This window comes from Meriones unguiculatus, chromosome 7 (assembly GCF_030254825.1).
Source record: "Meriones unguiculatus strain TT.TT164.6M chromosome 7, Bangor_MerUng_6.1, whole genome shotgun sequence".
NCBI classification, from domain to species: Eukaryota; Metazoa; Chordata; class Mammalia; order Rodentia; family Muridae; genus Meriones; species Meriones unguiculatus.
Genome location: NC_083355.1, coordinates 1,919,911 through 1,944,532, shown reverse-complemented (window position 1 = coordinate 1,944,532; position 24,622 = coordinate 1,919,911). Strand labels below are relative to the sequence as shown.

General features: G+C 62.0%; 2 protein-coding genes across 4 annotated transcripts in view; both read right to left on the bottom strand.

Annotated features, from left to right (window-relative positions):
- Nucleotides 1-880: 880 nt before the first annotated feature.
- Nucleotides 881-17,975, bottom strand: Fasn (fatty acid synthase). Of its 2 annotated transcripts, none has more exons than XM_021637430.2 (43): nt 17,837-17,975; nt 16,561-16,696; nt 15,778-15,930; nt 14,678-14,851; nt 14,273-14,473; nt 14,018-14,140; nt 13,817-13,932; nt 13,591-13,725; nt 12,494-12,956; nt 12,200-12,387; nt 11,733-11,922; nt 11,153-11,247; nt 10,798-10,932; nt 10,521-10,724; nt 10,323-10,438; nt 9,796-9,968; nt 9,531-9,722; nt 9,383-9,463; nt 9,116-9,295; nt 8,860-9,039; nt 8,584-8,787; nt 8,131-8,414; nt 7,381-7,761; nt 7,129-7,293; nt 6,935-7,053; nt 6,699-6,853; nt 6,390-6,593; nt 6,110-6,260; nt 5,856-6,034; nt 5,642-5,761; nt 5,337-5,459; nt 5,036-5,259; nt 4,660-4,861; nt 4,405-4,556; nt 4,205-4,296; nt 3,890-4,041; nt 3,545-3,790; nt 3,172-3,360; nt 2,841-3,068; nt 2,540-2,760; nt 2,324-2,422; nt 1,943-2,194; nt 881-1,789 (listed from the first exon to the last, which is right to left on the bottom strand). In XM_021637430.2, exons 2-43 carry the CDS (start codon nt 16,685-16,687, stop codon nt 1,652-1,654), a joined length of 7,506 nt encoding a protein of 2,501 aa, XP_021493105.2. In that variant the 5' UTR covers nt 16,688-16,696; nt 17,837-17,975; the 3' UTR covers nt 881-1,651. The 2 variants fall into 2 exon arrangements, with proteins under 2 accessions (XP_021493105.2, XP_060242207.1); XM_060386224.1 differs by lacking the exon at nt 17,837-17,975 and adding an exon at nt 17,066-17,084.
- A 2,401-nt stretch (nt 17,976-20,376) lies between these two features.
- Ccdc57 (coiled-coil domain containing 57) overlaps nt 20,377-24,622 on the bottom strand; it is a 108,836-nt gene continuing 104,590 nt past the window's right edge. For both annotated transcript variants that reach the window (XM_060386225.1, XM_021637431.2), the window contains exon 19: nt 20,377-20,727. In XM_060386225.1, coding sequence (XP_060242208.1) covers nt 20,513-20,727 — 215 coding nt within the window. In that variant the 3' untranslated portion in view covers nt 20,377-20,512. The remainder of the gene's footprint in view (nt 20,728-24,622) is intronic.

Sequence of the window (24,622 nt, the reverse complement as noted above, 5' to 3'; positions counted from 1 at the left end):
GAGAATCTCAAGTCACGTGGTGGGGGGGCACCAAAGAGCAGGAAGACACCAGGTGAGCACACCACATGAGCGCTGAAGATCCCAGCCTTGTGAGGGAGTCAGGCCTTTCCAGTTTATAGGACGGTTCCTGTCACCAGACCCCAGAGTTAGGCAATCTCTAGGTGGGGCTAGAGCTAACCAGTTGTCAGTCTTGGGCTGAGGAGCCTTCTGAGCACCCTACCACAGCGGTTTCCTAGGTTACAGGGACACAGCTGGACAGGAATGCTGGCCGTTTCTGCCAGTCTCTCCTGGACACTCCTGCCGGCGACTCTGCAGCCCTCCTTTAGTCCTGGCCCCTGCGTGTCTCCGCAAGCTGCCTCCCCTCCAAGCCAATGTACACAAGCTGGGTGCCCTTGCGGGCCTAGGAGGCTGTGCCTACGGTGCCCTTGCGGGCCTAGGAGGCTGTGCCTACTTCTCTCAGGGCCTTACAGCGCCCTCTTGACTCACCTCCCCCACTGCTCGCCTCCAAACACACGGTCAGTTTGGTGTGATGAGGCAGCCGCCAGCCCCCTGCTCTGGGATCTGCCTCTCCCATCAGGCAGCTGCTGCAGTTTTCTGCTAGAGGGGCTGGCACCAACTTTCGCTGACCCTGGGGTGGGGGCTTCTAAGCCGATGCTCTTAGAGCAACTTCAAGATGAACTAATTCTGCTCATACCAGTGCCACGGTTCTAGCCAGCCCGATGCTGAAACCCTCACCTGCACTGTACTCCCCTTAAACTTGGACAGAACCCCAAACCCATGACCCCAGGAGCTGCTCAACTTAATCCTCATGTGGAGGTCCCCCAGACAGTACCAGAACCTGAAGACCAAATCAGGGACCGGAAAGAAAGTGAACAGGAGCCAGCGCTCACGTGCAGTTTAATTGTGGGAATGGGCAGCATCAAGAGCAGCTTTTTTATCAGGTTGGTGGAAAATGACACAGTCCAGACATGGTTCTCCACACTGCCACCGGCAGCAAATCCAACCCAAGCAGCAATCTGAATCTCTTCTTGGAAAACAACTAAGATCAGTGCCCGGAGCGGTCCACAGGGTCACTTTGGCCCTGCATCATGGGTGCAGCCGGGCGTGCTGGGACCAAGGGCCGAGGGTACAGTGTCTGCTGGGGTCCTCGTTCCCCGGGAACCAGCCCTCTCTGTACCCTGCCCTGCACTGAGCAGGGCCAGGGCCAGGACACAAAGGGGCTCCAGCCAGCAGCCTGTAGAGGGGGCCTGGAGACTTTCCAGAAACCTTCCCCGACGGCTTCCACCATTTCAAGGGGTTCTGGATTGAGCCAGCCCTGGGGGTCTTTCCCAGCAACGCAATAAATATGAGAATTTAATGGATAAGCAGCCAGTGCGGCAAAGGCCACACGGCAGAAAAGGCTCAGTTTGGCTCCGGCTGGCCTCCACCGACTCTTCACAGACCAGGTGTCTCCAAGTCGGGGCTTGAGGAACCCCACTCGGTGGCTGGGATACACGGGACGGTCCTGTTTCCAGCAGCCACCGGGGGAGGGGCGGTGCTGGGCCACGAGGGCAGGGGGTCCCACCAGCAGGACCCTCCCCAGTCCCCGAGATCGGGGCGCGGTGGGGATCGGTGCGTCTCTGGTGGCGGGCGCGGAGCGTGGCTTGGTGGCCTAGCCCTCCCGCACACTCACTCGAGGCTCAGCCAGGGAGCTGTGGATGATGGTGATGATGGACTCCAGGCCACTGCCCTCCAGCAGCGTGCGGTGGTCGCCCTCAATGACGTGCACAGATACCTTCCCGTCGCACACCTGTGAACACCGGCAGCTCTCGTGGGACCACCGACCCCCCGGCCTGTGGCTGTGCCTGCCTCGCCTGCGACCCCCCGGCCCGTGGCTGTGCCTGCCTTGCCTGCTCCACTCACCTGCGACCCCCCGGCCCGTGGCTGTGCCTGCTCCACTCACCTGCGAGAGGTTGTAGTCGGCTCCCAAGTCCTCCCCGTAGGTGCCGCCTGTCTTGGCACGCAACAGCGTCACGTTGCCGTGGTACTTGGCCTTGGGCTTGTACTGCTCGGCTGCTCGAAGCTTGTGGTAGAAGGACAGGGCGGCAAAGCTCAGCTCCCGGCGGTCCAGGCCCTGGTGGCTTTTGGTGATGAGGTCCACAGCAGCGGCCACCCGGTCGTCCAGGCTCTTCAGTGGGATCAGGGCCTCCAGCACCTAGAGGGGGCGGTTCTGAGCGTGGTGGCTGGGCAGGCGGGCTCTGGAGGAGCACTCTCACCACCCGGTCCACGTGGGCGGGGGCAGACCCCGTTCCCCCAGACCCACCATTCCGGCCACTCAGCCCACCTTGTTGTGTTCGGCGTCGATGAACTGCTTTATGAAGAAGCAAATGGCCTCAGCCTCGGCCTCGGCCTCACAGCCGGGGGTCATCTTTGCTCGATAGCTCTGTCAGGGAGGGAGAGACTGCTGCGGCAAGCACTGAAGTGACCAGGACCCTCCCGGGAGAGGTGCAAAGCCAAGAGGCAGGTGGCAGCACTCAGGACCAGCTGGCCCGGCTCTCACCTGGGTGTAGGCCAGGACATAGGTGTGGGAGCCGTCGAACAAGAAGAGGCTGTTGTGGGTGGGGGCCGGGCCCTGCTGGGCCTGCAGCTGGGAGCACATCTCGAAGGCCACACAGGCGCCGAAGGAGTACCCGGCCACTCGGTAGGGGCCCTCGGGCTGCACCTGCTTGATGCAGTCGATGTAGTAGGCAGCCAGGTTGGGGATGCTGTCCAGAGGTGCCGCTGCAAGGACAGCAGAGGCCAGCGCTTAGCAAGGACCCAGGCCCCGGCAGCGCGCAGCACGGCCCGGCGGGCGCACGTACCTCCGGTGAACTGCAGGCCGTAGGTGGGCACGCTGAGCTTGGCAGCCAGGCTGTGGAACACAGTGGTGGAGCCTTCGATGGGGTGCACCAGGAACAGGGGCCGCTCGGAGCTCTGCACTGAGTTGAGCCGCGTCAGGGTAGGGCCCTCGGGGTTCACCAGCAGGGTATTCAGGTTCAGCTGGCTCTGCTTCAAGGCCGCGTCACTCTTGGACTTGGGGGCTGCCGTCTCTGTGAGGGCGGGGGACATGGGGTAGCCTTGGCATGTGGCTCTGGTACGGGATGCCGTGCACACACATACCAAGTGCCCCGACAGGCCTGACGCACTACGCACCCGTGGCTGAGCCAGCCTTGGCGGACAGCTCCTGCAGCTTCCGCAGCGTGAGCTGCCGCACCTCGCGCATGGGCAGCACCAGATCGTGTTCCCGCTCCAGGATCTGGCGAACTTCCACACCCATGAGCGAGTCCAGGCCCAGGTCTGCCAGCGAGCTGTCCAGGTTAATGCCCGCCAGGTCTCGGATGCCTGCGCAAGGGACCACTGTCATCGCTTAGAAGGGGACATGGGGACATGACGGCCGTTCATCTCCACAGGACCATCACTGTGGTCAGAGCTCTGCGCCTTGGCCGCCAGTCACCCAGCCCAACGTGCAGGCCACTCTGCCCTCTGGGTCTGCAGACAGGAAATTAAGGCTCAGGAGGCCGCTCACCTAGGATGTGAGCTATGGCCTTCACCAGGTCCCTCTGGGCTTCACCGTCGCCATGGGCCACCGCTTTCTTCTCGGCCAGCACAAAGCTGCTCAGGACTGCATGGGGCTGGTTGAGGAAGAGGTCCAGCACCTCCATGCAGGAGGTGATGCGCTGTGGCAGCGTGCCGCCGATGACCGTGTCATTGGTGCCCATCGCTTCCAGGACGATGCCCACATCACCAATGGCACCCCACTGCACGGCAAGGCCTGTGATCGAGCAAGGTGGCGGGTGAGGTGAGGTGGGGAGCGAGGCGGCGAGGCGGGGAGCGAGGGAGCCAGACAGGGGCGGGCTGGGCAGAGGCCCACCTGGGAGGCCGGCGTGCCTGCGCTGCTCGCATATGCGCTCCATGGCAGAGTTGGCGAAGCCGTAGTTGGTCTGGCCGGCGTTCCCACGCCCACAGCTCACAGAGGAGAAGGCCACGAAGTAGTCCAGCTCGGGGCAGGCTTCCCGGGTTGCCCTGTGGGTGCTCGCGTCACTCTCTGCCAACTCGCACGCCCACAACCTCTCCGGGCAAGGCAGAGAAGGCCAGAGGTGGCACAGCCCTGCCTCCCCAGACCCTCAGGTCCCGCAGGGACCAGTCCAGACAGGGGCAGAGGGAGAACAGTGGAGGGGCTCCCCACCTGTCGAGGTTCAGGGTGCCGCTGTATTTGGGCTTGTTGACGTCCTGAAAGAGCTCCGGAGTCTGGTTCTCCAGCATGGCGTCTCTCAGCACCTAGGAGAAGGGGTTTCAGTGCTCGCTGAGGTGAGGTTCGCACCCACTTAACAGCTGCCCCAGGCCTCGGGCTTTGGAGGTACCCAGAGCCCAGGATGCTTTTCTCACCATGGCCAGGTTGAAGACGCCGCCAACAGGGCCCAGCCTCGCGGCTTCAGCGATGAGAGCGCGGGCCCCCTCCAGCGAGCTGGCATTGCTTGTGGACACCAGCACCTGTATGCCCTGGCGCCGCCACTCTCGAACCTGCTTGGCTTGGTAGCCTGTGGGACACAGGGCTGTGGGCTGCACCAGAGGAGGGAGGCCCACAGCCCACCAGAGGGAAGCCTGCTAAGGCTGCTGCCCCAGCTGCCCCGTGCTGCTTACCTGTGCGGATTCCAGACCGGGAGGTCAGCACGAGCCTCTGGGCCCCCCGAAGCACGAGCCACCGGGCCAGCTCCAGGCCAAAGCCACCCAGGCCACCGGCGATGATGTAACTCTTATGGGCCGGGCAGAAGGTCTTGGAGATGGCGGAAATCTGAGTGGGCTGAGCCCCGGGCAGCACGGCCTCCGGCTCCTCTGCCCGCACCTGCATGTAAGCAGCAATGGCTCAGAGCAGGAAAAGCGCTTGCGTGGTGACCTGAGCCCTGGGACACACAGAGTAGAGGGAACCGACTCTTCCAAGTTGTCCTCTAACCCCAACACTTGTGCCGTGGCACACACATGCCACAGTACCGACGTAAGCAAGCCAGGAGGGCCTCACCTGGACAAGCACTTTGCCAATGTGTCTCCCCTGAGCCATGTAGCGGAAGGCGTCCTCCACCTTGTCCTTGGGAAACACTGTGCACTTGAGCGGCTTTACCACCCCGTCCTGGATGCCGGCCTGCAGCAGCGCTGCCACCTCCCGCCAGCTGCTGTTGGCCTCCTCGAAGAGCGCATCCAGCAGGATCCCGTGGAAAGTGATGTTCTTCAAGAAGACAGCCATGCCTGGCCGGGACAGCAGCCACGTCACCAACGCCACCCACCGACACTACCCCCGCCCCGGACCCCCGGGCCAGCCGTACCCAGCGGATGGTTGTTAGAAAGGTCAAATTTGCCAATCTCTAAGAAGCGTCCATGCTGAGCCAGGCACCGCACACTGGCCTGTAGCTTCTCCTCTGCCAGGGAGTTGAGAACCAGGTCGACCCCTGTGGTGGCAAACAGGCCTTGGTCATGCCGGGTTCACCCACACTCAATGAGAGGTCCAGGCTGACGGCGTGAAGCGCCCAGGCCCAGGCGGGCGCTCACCCTTGCCGCCCGTGTGCCCTCAGGCCCAGGCGGGCGCTCACCCTTGCCGCCCGTGTGCCCTCAGGCCCAGGCGGGCGCTCACCCTTGCCGCCCGTGTGCAGCAGCACGTGCTGCTCAAAGGACGTGTCTCGAGAGTTAGCAAAGCTGCTGTCCTCAAGCTGCGGGAACCGGGCCTGGAGGTATGCCCGCTTCTCGGCGGAGCCTGTGGGGGAGAGGCCCGGTAAGCTGGGGCCATGGAGCTCCAGCAGGTGTGCGGACTTTCAGGCTGGGGGGGACGGGACAGGACGGGGCCTCACCCACGGTGGTGAAGACTCGGCAGCCCAGGCTGAGGGCGATGGAGATGGCCGCCTGGCCCACACCCCCGGAGCCGGAGTGGATCAGCACCGTCTCCCCTCGCTGAACGCGCCCCCGCACAACCAGGGAGTAGTAGGCAGTGGCGTAGACGACCGGGACAGACGCCGCCTCCTCCAGGGTCCTGAGGGCACAGCACAGGGTCAGCCCGGTCTGGCCACCGGGACCGTGTCAGCCCCTCTGCAGCCAGCCCACTCACCAGCTGGCGGGTACGTCCCAGAGGAAGTCCGGCGACAGCAGGACCGAGGTGGCCAGGCCTTCAGCGGGCACCAGCCCCATCACACGCCGGCCGCTCCTGTCACGGCCCGAGAATTCCATTCCCAGCATGCAGTCCCGGCCGGCCCATTTGCCTGTGGATTTGCAGAAGGGAGGCTCAGGTCTGCCCCGAGGTTGCTGGGGCGCCCCTCTCCCCTGGGAGCTGGCTGTCAGGACTTCTCCCCGGGCTGCCGTGGCACACACTTTCCCGCTCTGGCTGGTACCTGGAATGGCGTCGGGGGACAGCTTGCCCGTGGCTAGCATGATGTCCCGGAAGTTGAGGGAGGCATAGTAGACGGTGCAGAGCTGCAGGCCTGCGCTGCTGGGCTGCGCGTGCCTCAGGGGCGAGCAGACCCAGCGGAGGGAGGCCAGGTCCCCTCGCGTTAGGGCGTTCACAAAGGCATGTGCCGTCTGCTCCTCCGGCTTGTCTGCGGGCAAAAGCAAGCAAGGATGCCACGGGGCCCACCTGGCCAGGGCTCTCTGTCCCCCATGCCCTCCTTGGCCTGGAAGTGTACAGGCAGCCACGGGCTCACCCTGCTCTAACAGGAAGTGACGGAAGGCACCCCAGGCCCCATCGCGGTACACGTTCATCACCAGGTCCTTCTCCAGCACCTTCTGCAGCTCTGAGGAGCCTGGGTCCAACTTGGGGACGTGAGATGCGCTGCTGAGGTTAGACAGCAGCAGACACCTGTGGGAACAAAGTGGGTAAGGACAGCAACGGGGGAGGGGAAGGGGCAGGGAGGCAAGGCACAGCTCAGGGATCGCCTACCGAATTCGGTGTCCACCAGGCTCTTTGCGGAGACAGTTCACCAAGCCCACCACACCCGAGGTGGGACAGTCCGTGGCCGTCAGCCACACAGGTTGGGAGGAAGGCGTGGCCAGAATGCTCTGCAGGGTAGACAAGGGTCAGCCTCTAGGAGTGTCACGTGCAGGGTGAGGAAGGCACCCAGCCCGGGCCCTGACCTTCAGAGAGTCCACCCACTGGAAGCTGGTATCCTCCACAGGCAGGAAGAGGGGCTTGTCCTGCGGCAGGGGCCGGCGGCACAGGAAGAGCGCAGTCCCGTAGAAGGAGCTCTTAAGGCCCACCAGGCGCAGGGCTTTCCTTGAGAACAGGCTCTCCCACTCCTCCTACATCCGTGAAGTCCGTCAGTGCCAAGCTGGCTGAGCCACACCCAGCCCTCCCCTGCCCCCAGCGAGGACCCCTAGCGGCAGTACCTGGCTTAGGAGGCTGGGCCCGGGCTGCACCTCAGAGGGGAGGCAGGCCAGGGTCTCCCCAAGGGCCTGGCCTCTGAGCACTGTGTGCAGCAACAGGAAACCCCCTTCCTTGAGGGCAGCTACCATGTTGTCCAGCGCCAGGGCTGGGTCTCCCAGTGTGGCCACCGCACAGTTGCACACCAGGAGGTCAAGTGCACCCAGGTTGTTGGGAGCGGGATCGGAGGGGTTCCACTGGCCCGGGCTGACGGCATGCTGCTGTAGCTGGGCGTCCTGCAGGGCCTGCGGGTGCCGGTCCGTGGCTGTGTACTCCAGCTGCAGCATAGGCTGCGTGTTGAGCAGCGCCGGGATGCGAGTGAACAAGTGACCTTCTCCAGCCAGCACCTGGGGCGGGAGAGTGCCTCAGATCTGCTGCCTCCAGGGGCAGCATAGATCCGGGCTGCGCTCGCCCCCTGGCTCCTCAGTCTATGGCCATGCAAGCACAGAGCCTCTCCCTGCTCTACTCTGCTCTTCTGTAGTCTCCACGATGCCCCAGCCCGGAGGCCAGAGCATCCCAGGATTCTTTCCCACAGCCTTCTGGTATTTCATGCCCTGGGCTGCTAGGGTGACATTTTCTCAATCTTTTAAGGTGGACCAGGCCAAACAAAGCACAGGGACCACGGAAAGCTACCACGTCATGACCGGCTGCTCTGGGGTCAGCTCTGGGATTGCCCCAGACCCACGCGTAGGGCCTGTCCGCCTTGTGGCACCCACCTCCGCCACCTTCATCTTGAGACTAGTCAAGTTCTCCAGGGCTGTGTCTACGCAGGCTTTGAGGGCCTGGGAGTTGAGGAGGCCACTCAGGAGAGGGTCTTCGGGCAGCAGGAGCCGTTCCTGAGCCAGCGCCTCACCCAGCTCCAGCTGCAGGTTCCCGTTGAGCTGCAGCTGACAAGCAGCTGCCAACAGCTGAGGCAGCCCATGCTGTGGATGGTCCTCCAGCCCAGGCACTGTCTTCAGTCCCTGCTGGGTGGCCTTGGCCTGCAGAGCCTGGGCCAGACCTGGGGGGAGGAAAGCCTGTGTTCTCTAGCCATCTCCCCAGGCCCACAGGAGGCAGGCTGCTGTCACCAACCCCAAGCTGCCCAGAGGCCAGGCCTTGTCTGCTGGGTCTCAAAGACAAGGACTGAGGGAAGAGGAGGGCAAGTTTGGGCCCTCAGGAGGCTGCCTCACCCTTGCACAGCTGCAGCTCTCTCTGCAGGGCAGCGCTCTCGGCCAGGCACCCGGTCTCCACGTGGGGTGTGAAAACGAACTTCTCCAAGGTGGGAACCAGGTGCTCCTGCTGCCGCCTCGGGGCTGCTGTGGTGTGCAGTCTTAAGATGTGCACGCCGCCGGACACCAGGCTGCCCAGCCTGGGGCTGGTTCTCACGTCGGCCACTGCGGAGACACACACATCAGTGCAGGCAGTGCCCAGCCCGAGGCGGGGCCCGGAGCTAGGGCCAGAGCTACCTTGGGTCTCGCCCTCCAGCGTGTACACCTTCTGCAGGTGGGTCGCAGGGTCGATGTGGATGGCCGTCACACGGGTGGGGAGCCGCAGACTCTGCTGGCTGGCCCCCAGGATGGAGATCTGCAGCATGGTGTCCAGGAAGGTCACCCAGTTGTCCTTCCAGAGCAGCTTGCCCTGTTCACCTGCAGCCAAGGCGGGGGTCAGCACGCCACGCCCCACCTGCCCAGAGCTGCCGCCTCCCCCATCTCCCCAGCCCACCTTCAAGGCTGGCCTCATAGATGCCCTGGAACTGAGGGCCATAGTCATAGCCACGCAGCCGCAACTCCCGGTACACTTCTGCCTGGGTCAACCGGGAGGTGGGGGCGGATTCAGGGGGGCTCAGGTCCTCAGGGTGGTCGAAGAACTTGGAGTTAGGGTCTTCCCACTGGTACACTTTTCCTGTAGGAGACAGGCAACCTCCTGAGCTTGGGGCAGGCTAGGAGGGGCTGGGGGCCCACCCTGCAGGCCCAGGAGGCTCCCACTCACCACTCACGATCAGGTTGCCGTTCTCAGACACCTCAAAGGCACGGGAAGCCTCCAGCAGGCGCACCTCCAGAGGCACAGTCCCTGCGGAGGAGGAGGCTCAGAGCAAGGTCACGACAACCCCAGCAGCCCCACCGCAGGGGCCCCTTACCTGTCCTGGGCAGTATGGTGGCCTGGTGAAGGATCACGTCCTCAAACACGACAGGAGTGTGTTCCAGCGCCAGCCCCAGGCCTCGAGCCAGCGCCCGCCACACCAGGCACAGGTAGCCCGTGGCAGGGAAGATGGCGCGCCCATCGATGCAGTGGTCCACCAGGTAGTGGTCAGGGGACTCGGGACTGGCGTCTGCAAGGCACCAACGCCTCAGCAGCGGCCCAGAGGCTGGGGGGGAACCTGCCCACCACGAGACCCGGCTCACCGATATTATACACTGTAGCGGAGGAGGAGCTGGAGCCATTGGGGAAGTCCTCAGCAGCTGGGACATCCCAAGTCTGACTGTGGTCCCACTTGATGTGAGGGGAGATGAGAGGGGTCCCTCGGGGAGCCGGGAACACCACGGGCGGGAACAAGGCATTAGGGTTGACGTCGATGCTGGAGAAAAGGGACGTGAGTAGCCCAGCTGGCCCCGAGAGCTGGCGCACCTCTTGCCTCACTTTTCATTATTTATTTATTACATACACAGTGTTCTGCCTGCATGTACACATTCATGCTAGAAGTGGGCACTGGACCTCATTTTAGACGGTTGTGAGCCACCATGTGGTTGTTGGGAATTGAACTCAGGACCTCTAGAAGAGCAGACAGTGCTCTTAACCTCTGAGCCAGCTCTCCAGCCCTGTTGCCCCATTTTTGCTTTAAGACCCCAAGATGGCCAGAACTGAGCTAGCAGCAGTAACCCCTCTCACGGGCCTGGTGTGGGACCCCACGGAGGCAGCAGGAAGGACCTACCCTGTGAGGTGCACCTTGCCAAGGTTGGTGAGGAAGAACTCCAGGTTGTCTTTATGGTCCCTCTTCATCAAGGGGATGATGGTGCAGCTGGACTTCACGCCCCGTTTCAGGACAGCCTACGAAGGGCAGAGGGTTGGCCGTGAGCCCGCCCATGCCACACCCACCCCTCAGTGGCCCCCACAGAGGCCGGGCGCTTACCTGGAGCAGGGCATGTGGAGCGATCTCCAGCACCACGGCGTGCTCGGGGACGTGCCACAGCGCCTCCTGGAAGAGCACGGGGCTCACCAGGTTGTTGACGTTGTACTCGGCGGAAGACGTGCGGGCCAGGCTGCTCTGCCACTGGGCCTCGGGGATGGAGGTGCTGAGCCAGCGAGCCGAGCGCGGCCTCGGCTCCTGGATCACCTGCACGCGGGAGCTTGTTAGCGGGGAAGGTAAGCCACCGCACCCTTAGGTCCCTGGGGGGCCAGGCGCTCACCTTCTTGAGAGCCTGCAGCAGCGTGGGGGCAATGCCTTCCATGAAATAGGAGTGAAAGGCAAGGCCGCCCGTCCGCACCTCCTTGGCAAACACACCCTCTTGCTTCAGCTGCTCCACAAACTCGCTCACGGCAGCCTGCAGGCATCAAGGCAGCGGTCAGAGGGGCCTGGACTGGCTCTCCCTGGTCAGGCAGAGTCCACCCAGCTTAGGCCTCACCCAGAGGGTCTGAGACAAGTGTAGCTCACCAGCTGGGCCCTTCAGAACTTAGCAGACACAGACTGAGGAGGCCTTGCCTCCCAGGCAGGCCCAGGGCAAAGTGCAGGGGACAGAAGTCCTGCTATGGCTGCAGGCCCACCTGAGGTCCAGAGATGGTCACGGTGTCCTCAGAGTTATGGCAGGCAGGCACTACACCAGAGGGGCAGCGCTGTTTGCACTCCTCCCAGGACAAGCCTGCAACAAGAGTGGCTGGCCTGAGACCTGGCTGCAGGCCAGCCCATGCCCCTGGACCAGGGAAGAATCTGCCATGAGCACCACCCAGGCCAACGGCGTTGGTGGGGCCACAAGAGGTGGCCTGATGACAGCCTTAGAGCGTGGCACCTTTACCCGGCTATGTCTAACCTCACGAGGAGGTGCCATCATGGAGGCAGTTAGAAAGGGAGCCTGAGAGGTGGCGAGGGGAAGCAGTGGAGGAGCTGGGCACTCAACAGGGTAAGGAGGTGGCTCTCCGCAGCTCCTGACCCCATCTCCTGCGTGCTGTTTTCATACTTTGCTCGGGCCTGCGGGCTCAGCAGACCTGAAGCCTCCTATAAAGATAATCTGAACAGAGTGACCTTTCCTGAACCAAGGCAGCTGGTTCTTTTAAAGGGCCCAGGACAGAAACCCCTTCCAGAAGGACCCGGCGCCTGAGGAGGCTGGCGGCCCGGGGAGGAACCTACCGACAGCGGCCATGGCGCCAGCGGGGAGGTGGGCCTCCTTGATGCACTGGCCTCTCCAGTAGGCCGCAAGCACAGCCTCTCTCTGAGAGAGACAGCCATCCGCATAGCCACAGGAGACCTCCCCCAAGGAGTGTCCGATGATGCCATCAGGCTTCAGGCCCACAGATGTCAGCAGGTCTATGAGGGCAATCTGGAAGTAGGGACACAGGCCGTGTCACATAGAAGACAATCTCTCAAGAAGGCTGGCATGCCTGGCACACCAGGCCTCTCCTGGGTACTTCTATGCCTGATGTCAGGACCCCGGCAACGCCCACCCTTCCCTAAGCTTGCACGCATTGCAAAGCTCTGCCCAGTGAAGGACACATGCTGGCACCCCCACACTGGACAGGGCCAGGACTCCTCACTTCTGAGGAAGGCAAGACTTGACACAAGTGTCCCAGGACCCCAGCAGCACGCAGGTGACACACCTGGATGGCAGTGAGGCTCACGAAGGCATGCACGATGTCGTCAAAGGTGTTCTCATCTGTGCTCAGCAGCAGGTCTGACACCTTCACTCCCAGTGGCTTCACAGCCTCGTCAGAGCGCAGGATGGACTCCCGGAAGCTGTCCAGGCGCATGAGGCTCAGCCCCATCCCGCGCCACTGTGTGCCCATCCCTGTCCCAGAAAGTTCATCAGGGCCGTGGCTACCTCCCAGCCTCACCCTCAAGCAAAGGGACCCCCTCCTCTGAGGGCCAGCCTGGGAGCACGGGGGCAGCCTCACCAGAGCAGATGAACCAGAGTGGCCGCTTGTTGGCCGGTGCCTGCTGCACTTCCTGGACAGCCCCCTCAACACCTAGCACCGTGTAGCCCCTGAAGGGCATGGCTGCTGTAGGGGTGGCTGCAATGTCGTTGAGCATGCTAACAAAGGCCAAGTCCTGCCTGTGCTGGCGGCCCTGTTCCAGCAGGCCCTGCACCGCCTCGACGGTGCGTCCACTGGCGTGCAGCAAACGCGGAAGGGCAGCATGTGGGGCCGGCACGGCGGCCTGCTGTGTGTTGGGCTGGAGGATGACGTGAACGTTGGCGCCTCCAAAGCCGAAAGAGTTGATGCCCACGTTGCCACCTCGAACAGGCAGGGGTTTGTCTACCACCTGCAGGCGCCCATCCAGCAGTGCTGGGATTTCAGGGTTGGGGTTGTGGAAATGCAGGTTGGGGGCCCAAATGCCGTGCTCCAGGGAGAGCAGCACCTACAGTGAGAACACACAGTTAGCGGCAGCTGCCCCAGCCAAGTGTGGCCTCCTAGGCCCCAGGGGCCATGTGCCGTGTGTGGTACGGGCCCCTAAGACCCGTGTCCTCTCCGGCCTTGTGCCCTCACTGTTTTTATGTGCCAGCCAGGGGACAAGGTCCCCAAGGTGAGGGGTTGTAGGCTTGAACACAGTTCCTCAAGCCAGGCCAAGCCCCAGAAGCCCAAAGAGACGGGTGTTCCAAATGACCACATGTGCCTGCCAATGCACAAACGGGCTGAAGGTCCCTACGAGAGGGCAGGGTCACCCAGCAGGAACCGGCACACCAGAGCCCATGCTGGCTCACTCCTCCCTTTCCCATCCCAGACCAGGCATCTTACTAGACCTGGCTGTGCAGACAAGCCTCAGGCTGTACCATCCTTCCCACAGCCGTTTCCTTTGGCCAGAAGCTGCACAGCTCAGCACACTGACCACAGGAGCGTGCCATGAGGGAAGCTCCATTCTCCCTGCCATTCCAGCCATGGCCCAGCCAGGGGGCCAGCTGGTAGGCAGGCAGCTCTGAGGTGGGCAGCACAGCGGTCACAGCACACAACTGTCCCCGTGACAGGGACTCTGTCGCAGAGCATGGCCTGCTCACCTTGGCCAGGGCGGCCAGCCCCGAGGCAGGCTCTGGGTGCCCCATGTTGGATTTGGTGGATCCAATTAACAGAGGGCCCTGGCGGGAGGCACACAGGGCGCGCACAATGCTGTTCAGTTCCTGGGGGTCGCCCACCTGCAGGGGACAGAGGACGTCAGGGCTGCAGCCTGCGGAGCCTCGAGCGAGGGCCGAGGAGTCACAGGTGTGGGGCAGAAGGAGCTGTCACCTTGGTGCCTGTGCCGTGGGCTTCCACATACTCAAGGGACTCAGGGGCCAGGCCAGCTGGCTGGTACAGCGACTGGATGAGCTGCTCCTGAGCCTCGCCAGAGGGGAACGTCACACCTGGGGTAATGGCGGAGTCAGCCTTGCACGCTCCACCTCCCCACCTCCTGGGACACAGGCTCTCCTTCCCTCCCTCTGTGCCCACCTTGCTCCTTGCAGCCATCTGTGTTGGTGCCAGCATTCAGCACCGTGGCATAGACCCGCCGGGCCAGGGACTTCTTAGTCAGCAGAACTGCCACAACAGCCTCAGAGCGACAATATCCATTCCCTAGAGCAGATGGACACCTCAGCCATGTGCTCTGGGGTAAGTGTGCGCGCACGTGTGTATGGTGTATGTGTGTATCCTCACACCACACACTCTGGGTACAGACCCCGAGGACCCCACCGGGGCCAACCTTACCCGAGTCGTCAAAGGACTTGCAGGTGCCCTCTGGGCTGAGCATGCCCAGCTTCATGAACTGCACGGAGGTGTTGGGCTTCAGTAGCACGTTGATGCCACCCACGAGGGCGGCGGGGCATTCCCCACTGCGGATGGCCTGATAGGCGTTCTGTAGTGCCAGCAGGCTGGAGGAGCAGGCCGTGTCCAGGGCAATGCTGGGTCCTGTGGGCGTGGCATAGAGCAAGTGTTGGTGCCCCAGGGCAGACGCTGACCCTCCCCGGCCCCCGGCCTTGAGTACCCCAATCAGCCTTCCCCAGGAACAAGGAAGTCTGGGTCCAAAAGGGCTACTGGGGTAGGAGGACACATGCAGCGGGGCCCAAGGCCAGGGCCGGGCCATCCACCCACCAGGGCTGGGAGAGAGCCCACCTTTGAAGTCAAAGAAGAAGGAGAGCCGGTTGGCCATCATTGCACGCTGGCAGCCCACCATGCTGTAGCCCAGGAGCGTCTCAGGGTCTCTGCTCAGGGCCTCTGATGCCTCGGAGCCACTCACGCCCACCCACACACCGGTGTTGGTCCCTCGGAGTGAGGCCGGGTTGATGCCTGCCGGGGGAAGCAGCCGCCACACAGGCTTGGATGAGGGGGAAGCCATCGGGGGCACAGTGGACCTCTGCGGTCTGGGTCATGCGGCGACCACAGGAAGGACAGAGGACAGCATTGTCTAAAGGCAGCTCCCTTGGCCTCTGGTGTCACTGGTGGGTCTCAAGAGCCTCTGGCCAATGAGTTCCCTAGTGCCAAGGGCAGCGTGCCCTGGGACAGGCTGAGATAAGGAGATACAGGGACACAAAGGCCAAGTGTCCAAGCTGGGAAAGCAGAGGACAGTGGGCAACCCCCGGGGAGCTGTGCCCAGCCTCTGACGGAGCCTGAGCGGCCAGACAGGCCCACTTTCACACTGAGGCTACTGGGGTCCTGCACTGTGTTTAACTGCAGGACTGTGCATCAGGCTGTTTATCAAGTACAGGGCTAATTAGCATCCAGCAACCTGGAGTTCACACCCACGCACCACCCACGCTGGCTGCCCGGTGTGGGGCCGTCTACCCTGCGGACACATCAATGTCCCAAGTAGCAGGGTCCAGAATAAGAGACAGCCAGGGGCCAAGCCCCTGCAGAGCTACCTGCTAGAAACCCCGCCCCAGCCCAAGACCAGCCAGACATCAGGCAGTGAGGAAACTGGGGTAACAGGGCGCGTCTGGGACACTGCTAGTGTGCAGTTGTGAAACCGTGGCCTGCTCAGGGACCCCGCCTCCTGAACCACTGGCCCCACATCAGGGTTGGGGACATAGCCAGAGCGGCCTATGTCATGCCTTTCTCTGAGCTCTTGATATCTCAGAGCCAAAAAAGATATTATTGTTGCATTTCCTTTTCCTTCTTACAGTGCTGAGGATGAGGGCCAGGATGAGGGCTCCCAAGAGAACTGCACCCCAGTCCTCACGACAGCATGTTCTAAAAGCAACCTCCCAGTGACCCACCTCCGTCCACGATAGCCTCATAGCTGACTTCCAGGAGCAGCCGAAGCTGGGGGTCCATTGTGTGTGCCTGCTTGGGGTGAACCCCGAAGAAGGAGGCATCAAACTTGGACAGGTCCTTCAGCTTTCCGGACCGCTTGGGCAGCCCATAGAGCCCTGCGGAACAACACAGCCCCTGAAGCCAGGGAGCCAAGGAAGCCCTCTTCTTGAGGAGGGCTCCCAGAAAGAAATGTTGGTGACCCAGCCTCAGTGCTAACGAAGGGTCCCAAAACACCCACGTGTGTGGCCCAAACCCCCAGCTAACCCCAAGCCTGCTGGAGACCCTCTGCCTGCTAGGAGGCTGGCGCCCACCCCCAGCTAACCCCAAGCCTGCTGGAGACCCTCTGCCTGATAGGAGGCTGGCGCCCACCCCCAGCTAACCCCAAGCCTGCTGGGGACCCTCTGCCTGATAGGAGGCTGGCCAGGCCAGCCTTGCAATGCTGACTCACACTTGTCCATCAGGTAGAGCCACTCTGTGCTCTATGTCAGAGCCCATTGGGTGTGAAAGTCAAACCAGCATCTGCCAGCTCAGGGCACAGGCTGCAGAGGGGACATTCACAGGGCCCAACCCCTTCCTTTGCCCAACTCTGGGGTCCTCATTCAGCACCCAACCAAACAAGCTGTCCCTTTCTGTTCTGACTGGTTCTCAACCTCACAGCTATACAAGGTAATCGGCAGGCATCTTCACAGGAAGTGCCTTGGCCACACTCTCAGCGGTCCTGCCGCCTGGCCCTGAGGGGCACTCACCAGCCTTCCATCGCCTGTCATCATCTGTGACCATGTCCACACCGCCAATGAGGTTGTCCCAGAACTCCTGCAGGTTTTCTGACTCGGGCAACTTCCCCGACATGCCGGCTATCACCACCTCCTCCATGGCTATTCTCTGCGGGGAAGGTGGCATGGAGGGCCAACACAGTCAGTCCCAGTACCAGCCACAGCCGCCAGAATCCACAGGTAGTTCCCGCCCTGACTTTCTGAGAGCAAGGACTCAGAAAGGCCCCAGTGGAAACTATCCGGATCCGGCTGTAACACTGGATGAGCCGAGTGTCGGGTCTCTCTGCAGTGATAGCTATTTCTGAGGTTTCGATGCCTTGCAGCGTTCAGACATTCGACCCGGCCTGACCCTCCTCCCATGCCTTGCCAGAGCCACCTGGGACAGTGATCTGCCTAGTGTGCGCTCCATCCCAAGCTGGCTAAACCAGGAACTTGCAAAGAGGTGGGGCTTCAAGAAGCAGGGTAGGGGCACCCTCACCTCAAGCCACGGGGAAGCCAGTGCTTCCCTTTCACGACTGGGGTGGAGATCGGCTGCTGTTCAGGGCCAGCCAAGACGCCAGGCTTGGTAAGGACCCAAGGGGACAGCCCCGGCTACTATTATTGAGCCCAGGCCTGGTGGGGCCAAAGGGCCCCTCCAGCAAGATCCGCTAGGTGCGGAGCAGGGCAGACGGAAGCCTCTGGCCACTTGGCCGAACACCTTGTAGCCTGGCCGAGGCAACAGAAGGATCTGCTAGATCCTCGGGTTCCTAAGGCACCTGCCCAGGGCAGTGCAGGCCTTGCGGCCGGCCGTAGTCCGACGTAGAGGCTTCCGCGCCACCTAGCCGGTGAGGCCTGGATGCTCGGATGACTTCCGCTGAGGCCCCCGGGGCCTCGTGCGCACCCAGACCAGCATCTGGCCTCTCCGGGCTGGCGCCGGAGGACCACCGCGGCCTCCTGCGCCCTGCCAAAGCCTCCCAGCGCGAGGGAAGGCCCCAGCCCCATCCACGCGGCGCCCAGCCTCCTGCACCCGGCTGGCGCGGCGCCCACGTGACACGGCCCGCCGCGCTGGCTCTCCGCACACCCCTCCCGCGCCCCTCTCGGCCGGACCGCGGCGCGCATCCGGGTGCTCCGTGGTCGGAGGGGCACGGCGGCGCTTTTGTGAGCGCAGCGGGGCCGGGTGCCGAGGATCGGCGCCCACCCGTCCTCCCACCGGAGCCCCGCCACCCCGCCACCGGCCTGCCGCCCCGGACCCCGGAACGCGGCGGCGTACCTGACCGGGCTCTGGAGGCAGACGACGAGCGAGGAGCGCGGCGGGCGAACTGGATGGGACGCCGCTGCCGTCTCTCTGGCTCCCTCTAGGCCGCGCCGGCGCTATTTAAACCGCGGCCATCCCCGCGCGGCCACGCCACATGGGCTGACAGCTTGGCTGCGCCGCCCAGGCCAATGAGCGTCGGGGCTGCGCCCCGGGACCCGGCGCGCCGCCGCCGGTGGGGTGATGCCCGCGCGCGCCGCCCCCAGGACCCTGCGCGAGCGCGCGCAGGAGCGCAGGGCGCGCGCATCCCCCGCCTGCTTCCGTTCCCGCCCCCAGCCTCGCGCAGGCCACGCGGGTCCCGTCCGACGCCCTCGTTTCCGTGCCCCACCCCCGCGGCCGGGGCCGGGTGTACACTGAGCGCGCGCAGTGTGGATGGGGCGTGCTTGGTCACACTGGGGACTGCACTGGGGACGACTCCAGGGCCACGCGGGGCACGGGCCCACGTCGCCGCGACTCCACGCCGTGATCGTAGCGCGCGCGGAGCCGAGGGGCGTGGCCAGCTCCGCATCGAGACCAATTGGGCACCGAGGCCATTCGGGACGGCCCAATGGCGGCGCGCGGGTGGGCGTTGCTAGGCAATAGGGTGATGGGCCGGCAACAGCGGCGAGGCGCTTCGCGGGCCCCCGCGCAAGCGCGGTCGTTGACCCTGGCGGAGGGCGCCTCCGGTGGGGTTACTACCGGTCATCGCTGGCCGTCTTTCTCGGACACCCACCTTCTCTTCGGCCGCCTTGGAGACCAGGGTGCGGGCAGGAGCGGGAGCAGTGGGCAGAATCGGGAACACTGACGGGCGCGTGCCGCGGTCTCCGGAGTCCGCGCAGTGTCCAAGGCGCGGCCATCTGGCGAGCGGGATACCACCCCTCCCCCGCATGGTGGGAACAAAGGAGCTGCTGCGCGCCTCACGAGATGCTAGCTTCCGGGACCCTTTTCCTCCCTTTAAATTCTTTTGAAAGGGTTATCGAATTTGGGGACGGGAGATGACAAAACCCACCAACCAAAAAAAAAGACTGACGACTCACGGTTGGGCCCCTTGAGTGCCCGGGGAGGTTGCTTTCTTCCCTGCTGCTCTTACACTTTAGGCCCAAGCCACCAAGGCGACACCTTCTAATGGGGCAATGGCCTTGCTGGGTGGACGGGGTGTCAGTGGTCCTTGACTGCCTCTATAGTTTGGCGCCTCAAAAAGCCTAGATACAAAAGGTTGCCAGAGCCTCAGATGCTGGGTGTCAACCTTGTCTTCCAGCTTCCCTGACTTGGCTGTCATCCGGCTGTGAAAGGTGGCTGAGCAGGGACCCTGAAGGACAGCCTACAATGGCATCTACCCGCACACGGGCTTGCCCCCATGTCTCTAGGGGCCGTTCTGTGCCCTGCTGTTGGCTTCTTTTGCTGTAATGTGTGTTCTGTGGAGGTGGAGGGTGCAGAACCCAGGTCCCACACCTGCTCTGTCCCCATTTGAGGGCCTTCACTTTGGTGTTCGCTGTGGGCTTCAGGCCCAGCCCTGGGAGAGGTTTTCAAAAGGCTTGTGCATGTGCCAGCTAGAGCTGTCCAACCCCCCCCCCCCCCCGCCTGGTGCCTTCAAATATGCCATGCTTGCCTTCTCACTGGCCATTGCCGGTCAGCCATGGGTGGTCAGCAGAGCTCTGCCTCTGGAGCTGTGAGGGACTCAGGTGCAAGGGCTGTGACTCAGGATGCCAGGCTCGAGGGCAGAGTCCGGGCCTGTCCACGGAAGAGGATACTGAGGTCAGAGCAGACATCTCTGCTCATCTGTTCAATGGAGGCTGCAGGGTGACCTGTCACCTGGCCTCACCAACAGAGCATTGCCGTTGGCCCTGCTGGCCCCTGACACAGTTCCTGGGCGGCCGACTGTGAAGGTACCCCATGGTTCTGTGTGTGCACCTACTACAAACACACAGCCAAGAGTGAGCCGCAGAGGTTGCTGCCTAGGCCTGAGTTCTCACCTGGCATACGAGCCCATATTCCTGAGTGTGGCTTTCCTTTGATGTTTGTCTGGGCCACACCTGGGAGCCAGCCAGCGAGGAATCGCTGTCAGTCTTTTACACAGATGCAAAGTGAATCTGCAGAAGTCACATGATTAGTTAGGGACACAGCAGTCTGGGCCTGAGAAGTGCCTCCACCCCCACAGCTGAGGCCAGGGCCATCTTTAATTCTGCTGTGGGCAGGAAATGGTCAGGCAGTGATAACAGGTCCCAGGACACCTCAAATGCTTGACTTGACCAGTGCCAAGGCAGGTGGCATGAGGTTTTCAGAAGGGCATATGGATAAGTTCCTGTGGGCCTGAGGCTGAGAGGGGCTTCCCCGGCCAGGCTCCTGCTCCTGGGAGGACCTCTCTCACAATGCTCTGGGAGACATACCCGCTTTGGAGGTGGCCGCACCGTTTCCCCACCAGTGGCTGGAAGTGATGACCTAGGCGGGCAGCAGAGCTCAGCCCAGGCTCTAGTGTGCAAGTTGGTTCAGCATTTCCCAAGTAGGACAAGACAGACAACCTAGGCCAAGGGTTTTAATGGCTTGGCAGCATCAGGAAGGCCATCATCCGGGGGCCTGGCCTGTGCCCACAGCCCACCTGTGGGCTCCGAAACACCAAGGTGAACGCCCTCTGAGCCCCCTGCAGGAGAAGGGCTTTTAGTCCTTGAGGTTGTAGTTGCGGATCCGGATCCGAGGGAGCCGCTGCTGCTGGCAGTTTGTAGGTTTCACTGGATGAGACTTGCTGGGTCTGAAGTGTGTGGCTTTTGGCTGAGGTTCCATCTTTAGCCCTTGGACAGCAAAGGCCCTTTGCATGGAGACAGGGCTCTGGTCAGCCTTTTGGGAACAGCTGGCTCCCGGAGGTTCTGGGCACTCTATAGGCAAGAAGCAGAGGACGCGTAGATTAGGAAAACAGGAAAGGGTGCGTGCCCAGAGCTGGCCATGCCACACTGGGGGGACTCGGTCTGTTTTCCTTTGCAGAAGCCTACACAGGCCAGCAGGCCCTCCACAGTGACCTAGCCTGAGCCGGAGGCAGCAACTGTTGGGTTGACTGTGGTGCGTGACAGGTTTGTGTGGGCACGGGCTCCACATATTCCCAGCTGGTCCTCGGCTGCCTCTCCCTCAGCACACAGAAGTCTGGGCTCTGGAGACAAAATAACCCCCTGACCTGCTGCTACCATTTCCTAAGGGCATGGAGCAGGTAGCCCCCGCTCCCATTCAAGCCCGGCCACCTGTCTGTCCTCAGGGCCTGAGCACAAGGGTGGTGTTCCTGAGTGCTTCTGAGCACTCAGCCTCCCTAGAGACCGGCCAGGGCCTGGGAGCTGCACATAGGCACAGGGGAATGGGGGGGGGAGGGACCCTGGCAGCAGCCCTGCCGGCGCCTGCATGAACCACAGTCCGACTGATTATCCCATTGCTGCTGCTGCTAGAACCCAGATGTAACAGGTAGGTGCCGGCCAGTGAGGTAGTGACGTGCACCTAGCCTTTGTAGATGGCCACCTACAAGTTTGAGCTTTTCTGTCTTCTGAGTCTTCAACAATAAAAACGAATTTCTCTTCTAAGACAGAGCACTTCACCTCTCTAAAGTACCCAGACAGATCTTGCTCCCTGGCAGCCTGGCCCGGCAGACAGGCAGGTTCTGGTTTATCTGGGTTACATTTTTATTCTTTTTCTTTTCCTTCTTAGGCAGGACCTACTATGTAGCCCTGGTTTACCTGGAACTCACTATATAAACTGCTTGGCCTAGAAACTAGAGAGCCACCTGCCTCTGCCTCCTACGTGCAGGGGTTAAAGGTCCAGCCACGCACTCTAGTGTTTTGCAGCAGAACCTGGTGGCTTGCGGGTAAGCCACTGCTGGCCAGCCTTGACAGCCTTGCCTCAGCCACCTGGCATGAGGCAGCTGGGCGGCCTTGTACATGGTCTGAGTTGATGTGTCCACCCTGTGACTCCCGTGGACCCGGAACACGCTGAATGGGCACTGATGAGGAAGTCAGTGCAGCCCCACACTGGCCAGCTGAGTTCCTGTGCCACGGGCATGGAGCCTGAGTGCTTGCGCGGGCTCCAGGGAAGTGGCCTGCGGGTGAGCTGCCCTCGGCCCTGCTTCCCAAGCTGTATTCTCGATACTTGCTGCCCTGAGAGTGACGTGCCTCTTTTTCTCTTTGTCTCTTTGAAGTCAGGGTCTTGCTTTGTACTCCAGGCTGGCCTTAAACCCATGGCAATCCTCCTGCTTCAGCCATGTGATACCATGTCCAACTTTCTGAGGAAACTTTTTGAAACATCTAGAACCAGCAGACTCAATAGGGCCGTTTCTGCTCTAGCCCCAGTGGGACCAGGCTCTGCCATCCGACTCAGGGGTCTTCTGGGATCCTGAACATTCCTGCTGGCTGTGCCTGGCTCTCCAAACCCAGGCTACCTCTGCTCTGCACAGATGCTCCCACCGGCCTCTCTCCCCGCCAGTAGCTGCCATGTCACTTGGCTCTTTCCCTTCTAAGGCTCCCAGAAGGCATCACTGCAGAAAGGGCTTTGTGCTAGCTCCCCTTGCTGCCCCCCTGGAACAGGCAAAGGCCCGGGAAGGAACTAGCCTAGTCCATGGTGGCCAAGTGGAGCGCCTCATGACTCAAGACCAAAGTGGCTTCGAACTGGCCCCAGAGCTGGGAGCCCCTGAACTGTTCCTAAGCAGGTCTGGTTGGAGGAAGGACACCCTACTTTGTGGTCCTTGGTTTCTGCTCCTGGCCTCTCTCTGAGAGTCCTCCCTGTAGGAGGAAAGGAGGTAGCAGGCCTCCAGGGCAGGGGGTCCCAGCTCCTACTCTGCAGCTGGGGTGCATGGCACAGGGTATATCAAGCCTGTCTGAGGCCTGAGTCCCTGTGACCAGAGGTTTGGTTCCACCTGTGCTGACCTGGGGCCCTACCAGTAACTGGCCTGCAAAACCCGCCCTGCCTGTCGGGAATTCTACTTTCCACCTGGGCTCCTGAGTGGGCACCAGGGAAGTCTGGGTATACAGCTGTCTTGCACATTGCCAGACAAAGGCCCTGCCCATCAGCCTCCTGTTGGCTCCGTCCCTGCACAGCACTTGACCTGTGGAAAGTTGTACCTCTGTGAAGTATCTTGGGGCTTGCGGCTCTCAGCTGAGGGAGAGCGTGTGCCTGTGCATTGCTGCAGCACCACTGCATCTCTTTCCTGAACATTGGACCTTGGGGTCTGCGAGTAGAGCTGACTGTCTGGAGATGGACTCGTGCCTGATGACCAAGCGGTGTACTTTCTGAGCACGGCCGTCCTGCTCCTGGGAGTCCTAACCCCACGAGCACCACATCCCAGCTGCTTGGCTCCAGAGTATGCTTCAACCTCTCAGCTCTATGGCTGCCCTGATGTGGTTTTGCAGAGAAATAGACTCAGTGAGGTCTCAGAGCCTGCCTTGGGGTGGGAGGGCTTGCCCTGGGTGTCTTTAGTCCAAGCTGTGGCCCTGGGCATAGCTGACAAGACCTTGCTAGCTCATCTTGGCTGCTCCAGCCAGTCCTGTCTTTGGGGGTTAGCCAACCCTCACTGGGACCTCTCTCCTCTCCCCATGGGCTCTTGTGTGCACCTTAGCTTTCTTGGCATTTATCCTGAGCTGCTTTTTCCACCATGCTTATCCATTAGGTTGTATTACACTTTCTGGCCCTTCAAACTCTCCAAGGCTCCCTGCCACCTCCAAAGTAAGGTCCATGCCTTCAGTGTGGCCTGCACAGGTCCTCAGCTGCAGTGACAACATCCGCACGTGAGCCAACCCTGCCTCATGCCTTTCTCCAAAGGAGCCTCCAGCCTCAGGTGATTAGACGCTACCTGACTGCTCGTCATTACAGAACGCCGGACAAATGGCCAGGAGCTTGGGCTCCGTTCACAGGACTGTTGGCTACCACGTCCCCTTGAGCTGTGCCACAGCAGGAGAGCAAGCACCTCGGCTAAGTGTCCAGACAGAGGCTGTGCCCAACAAGTGCTTGCCTGCGCAGCCACCTAGCCCAATCCTAATTCTGCGTCTGGCAGGGGTGGGGGCGGTGGGGAGCCAGGGCTGAGGGCAAGGGTGCTGGATGCAGGAGGAGGGAGCTGCGTTCTGAGATACTTACTTGGGAAGACACAGACAACAATGAGGGCAGAAGGTGAGAGAGGGGTAGGGAGGTCAAGGGACATAACATGTCTCAAGTTGCTTGGGAAGCTGTCACCGGCTGCAGGACGTCACTGTCCCTATGCCCCCTGTGTGGAAGGCTCTATCAGGTATTCTCTGGGGATGGCCAACTTGTGTTTGGCTGGCTTCTAGATAAAAGTCATGACAGGAACTTTGATAGGCTCAGCCGACCCACTTGAGGCTCCAGGCAGCCCCGGAGCATTCTAGGCTACCCTGGCAGGGCAGGCCAGAGCTGGTGAGAGACTGTTAGGCCCACTGTGGGTAGCAAGCCCCTCGCTCCCTGCGTCTCACCTCACTGTGGGGACACTGTGGTTGCGGCATCTCTGGGCTGCTGTACCTTAGCTGTTCTCTGCTTTCCCAGCCCAGGACAGCTGAGTGAGGCAATGCTCCCCTCATTACCACTGTGGCCTCATGAGGAGAGGCCGCCGGCCACGCTGACACAGGCTGCCCAGCTTGCTCAAGACATTATGGGCGGCTGGCCAGGTCAAAGGCCTCCTCTGAAATCATTCTCTGGAGGTTTGGCCATTGACCCTTTGGACCCCATGAGCTGCTTTCCGTCCCCCCAGAAAGGAGAGACAGAGGGATGGCATGCCTGCAGCACATGCAGGAA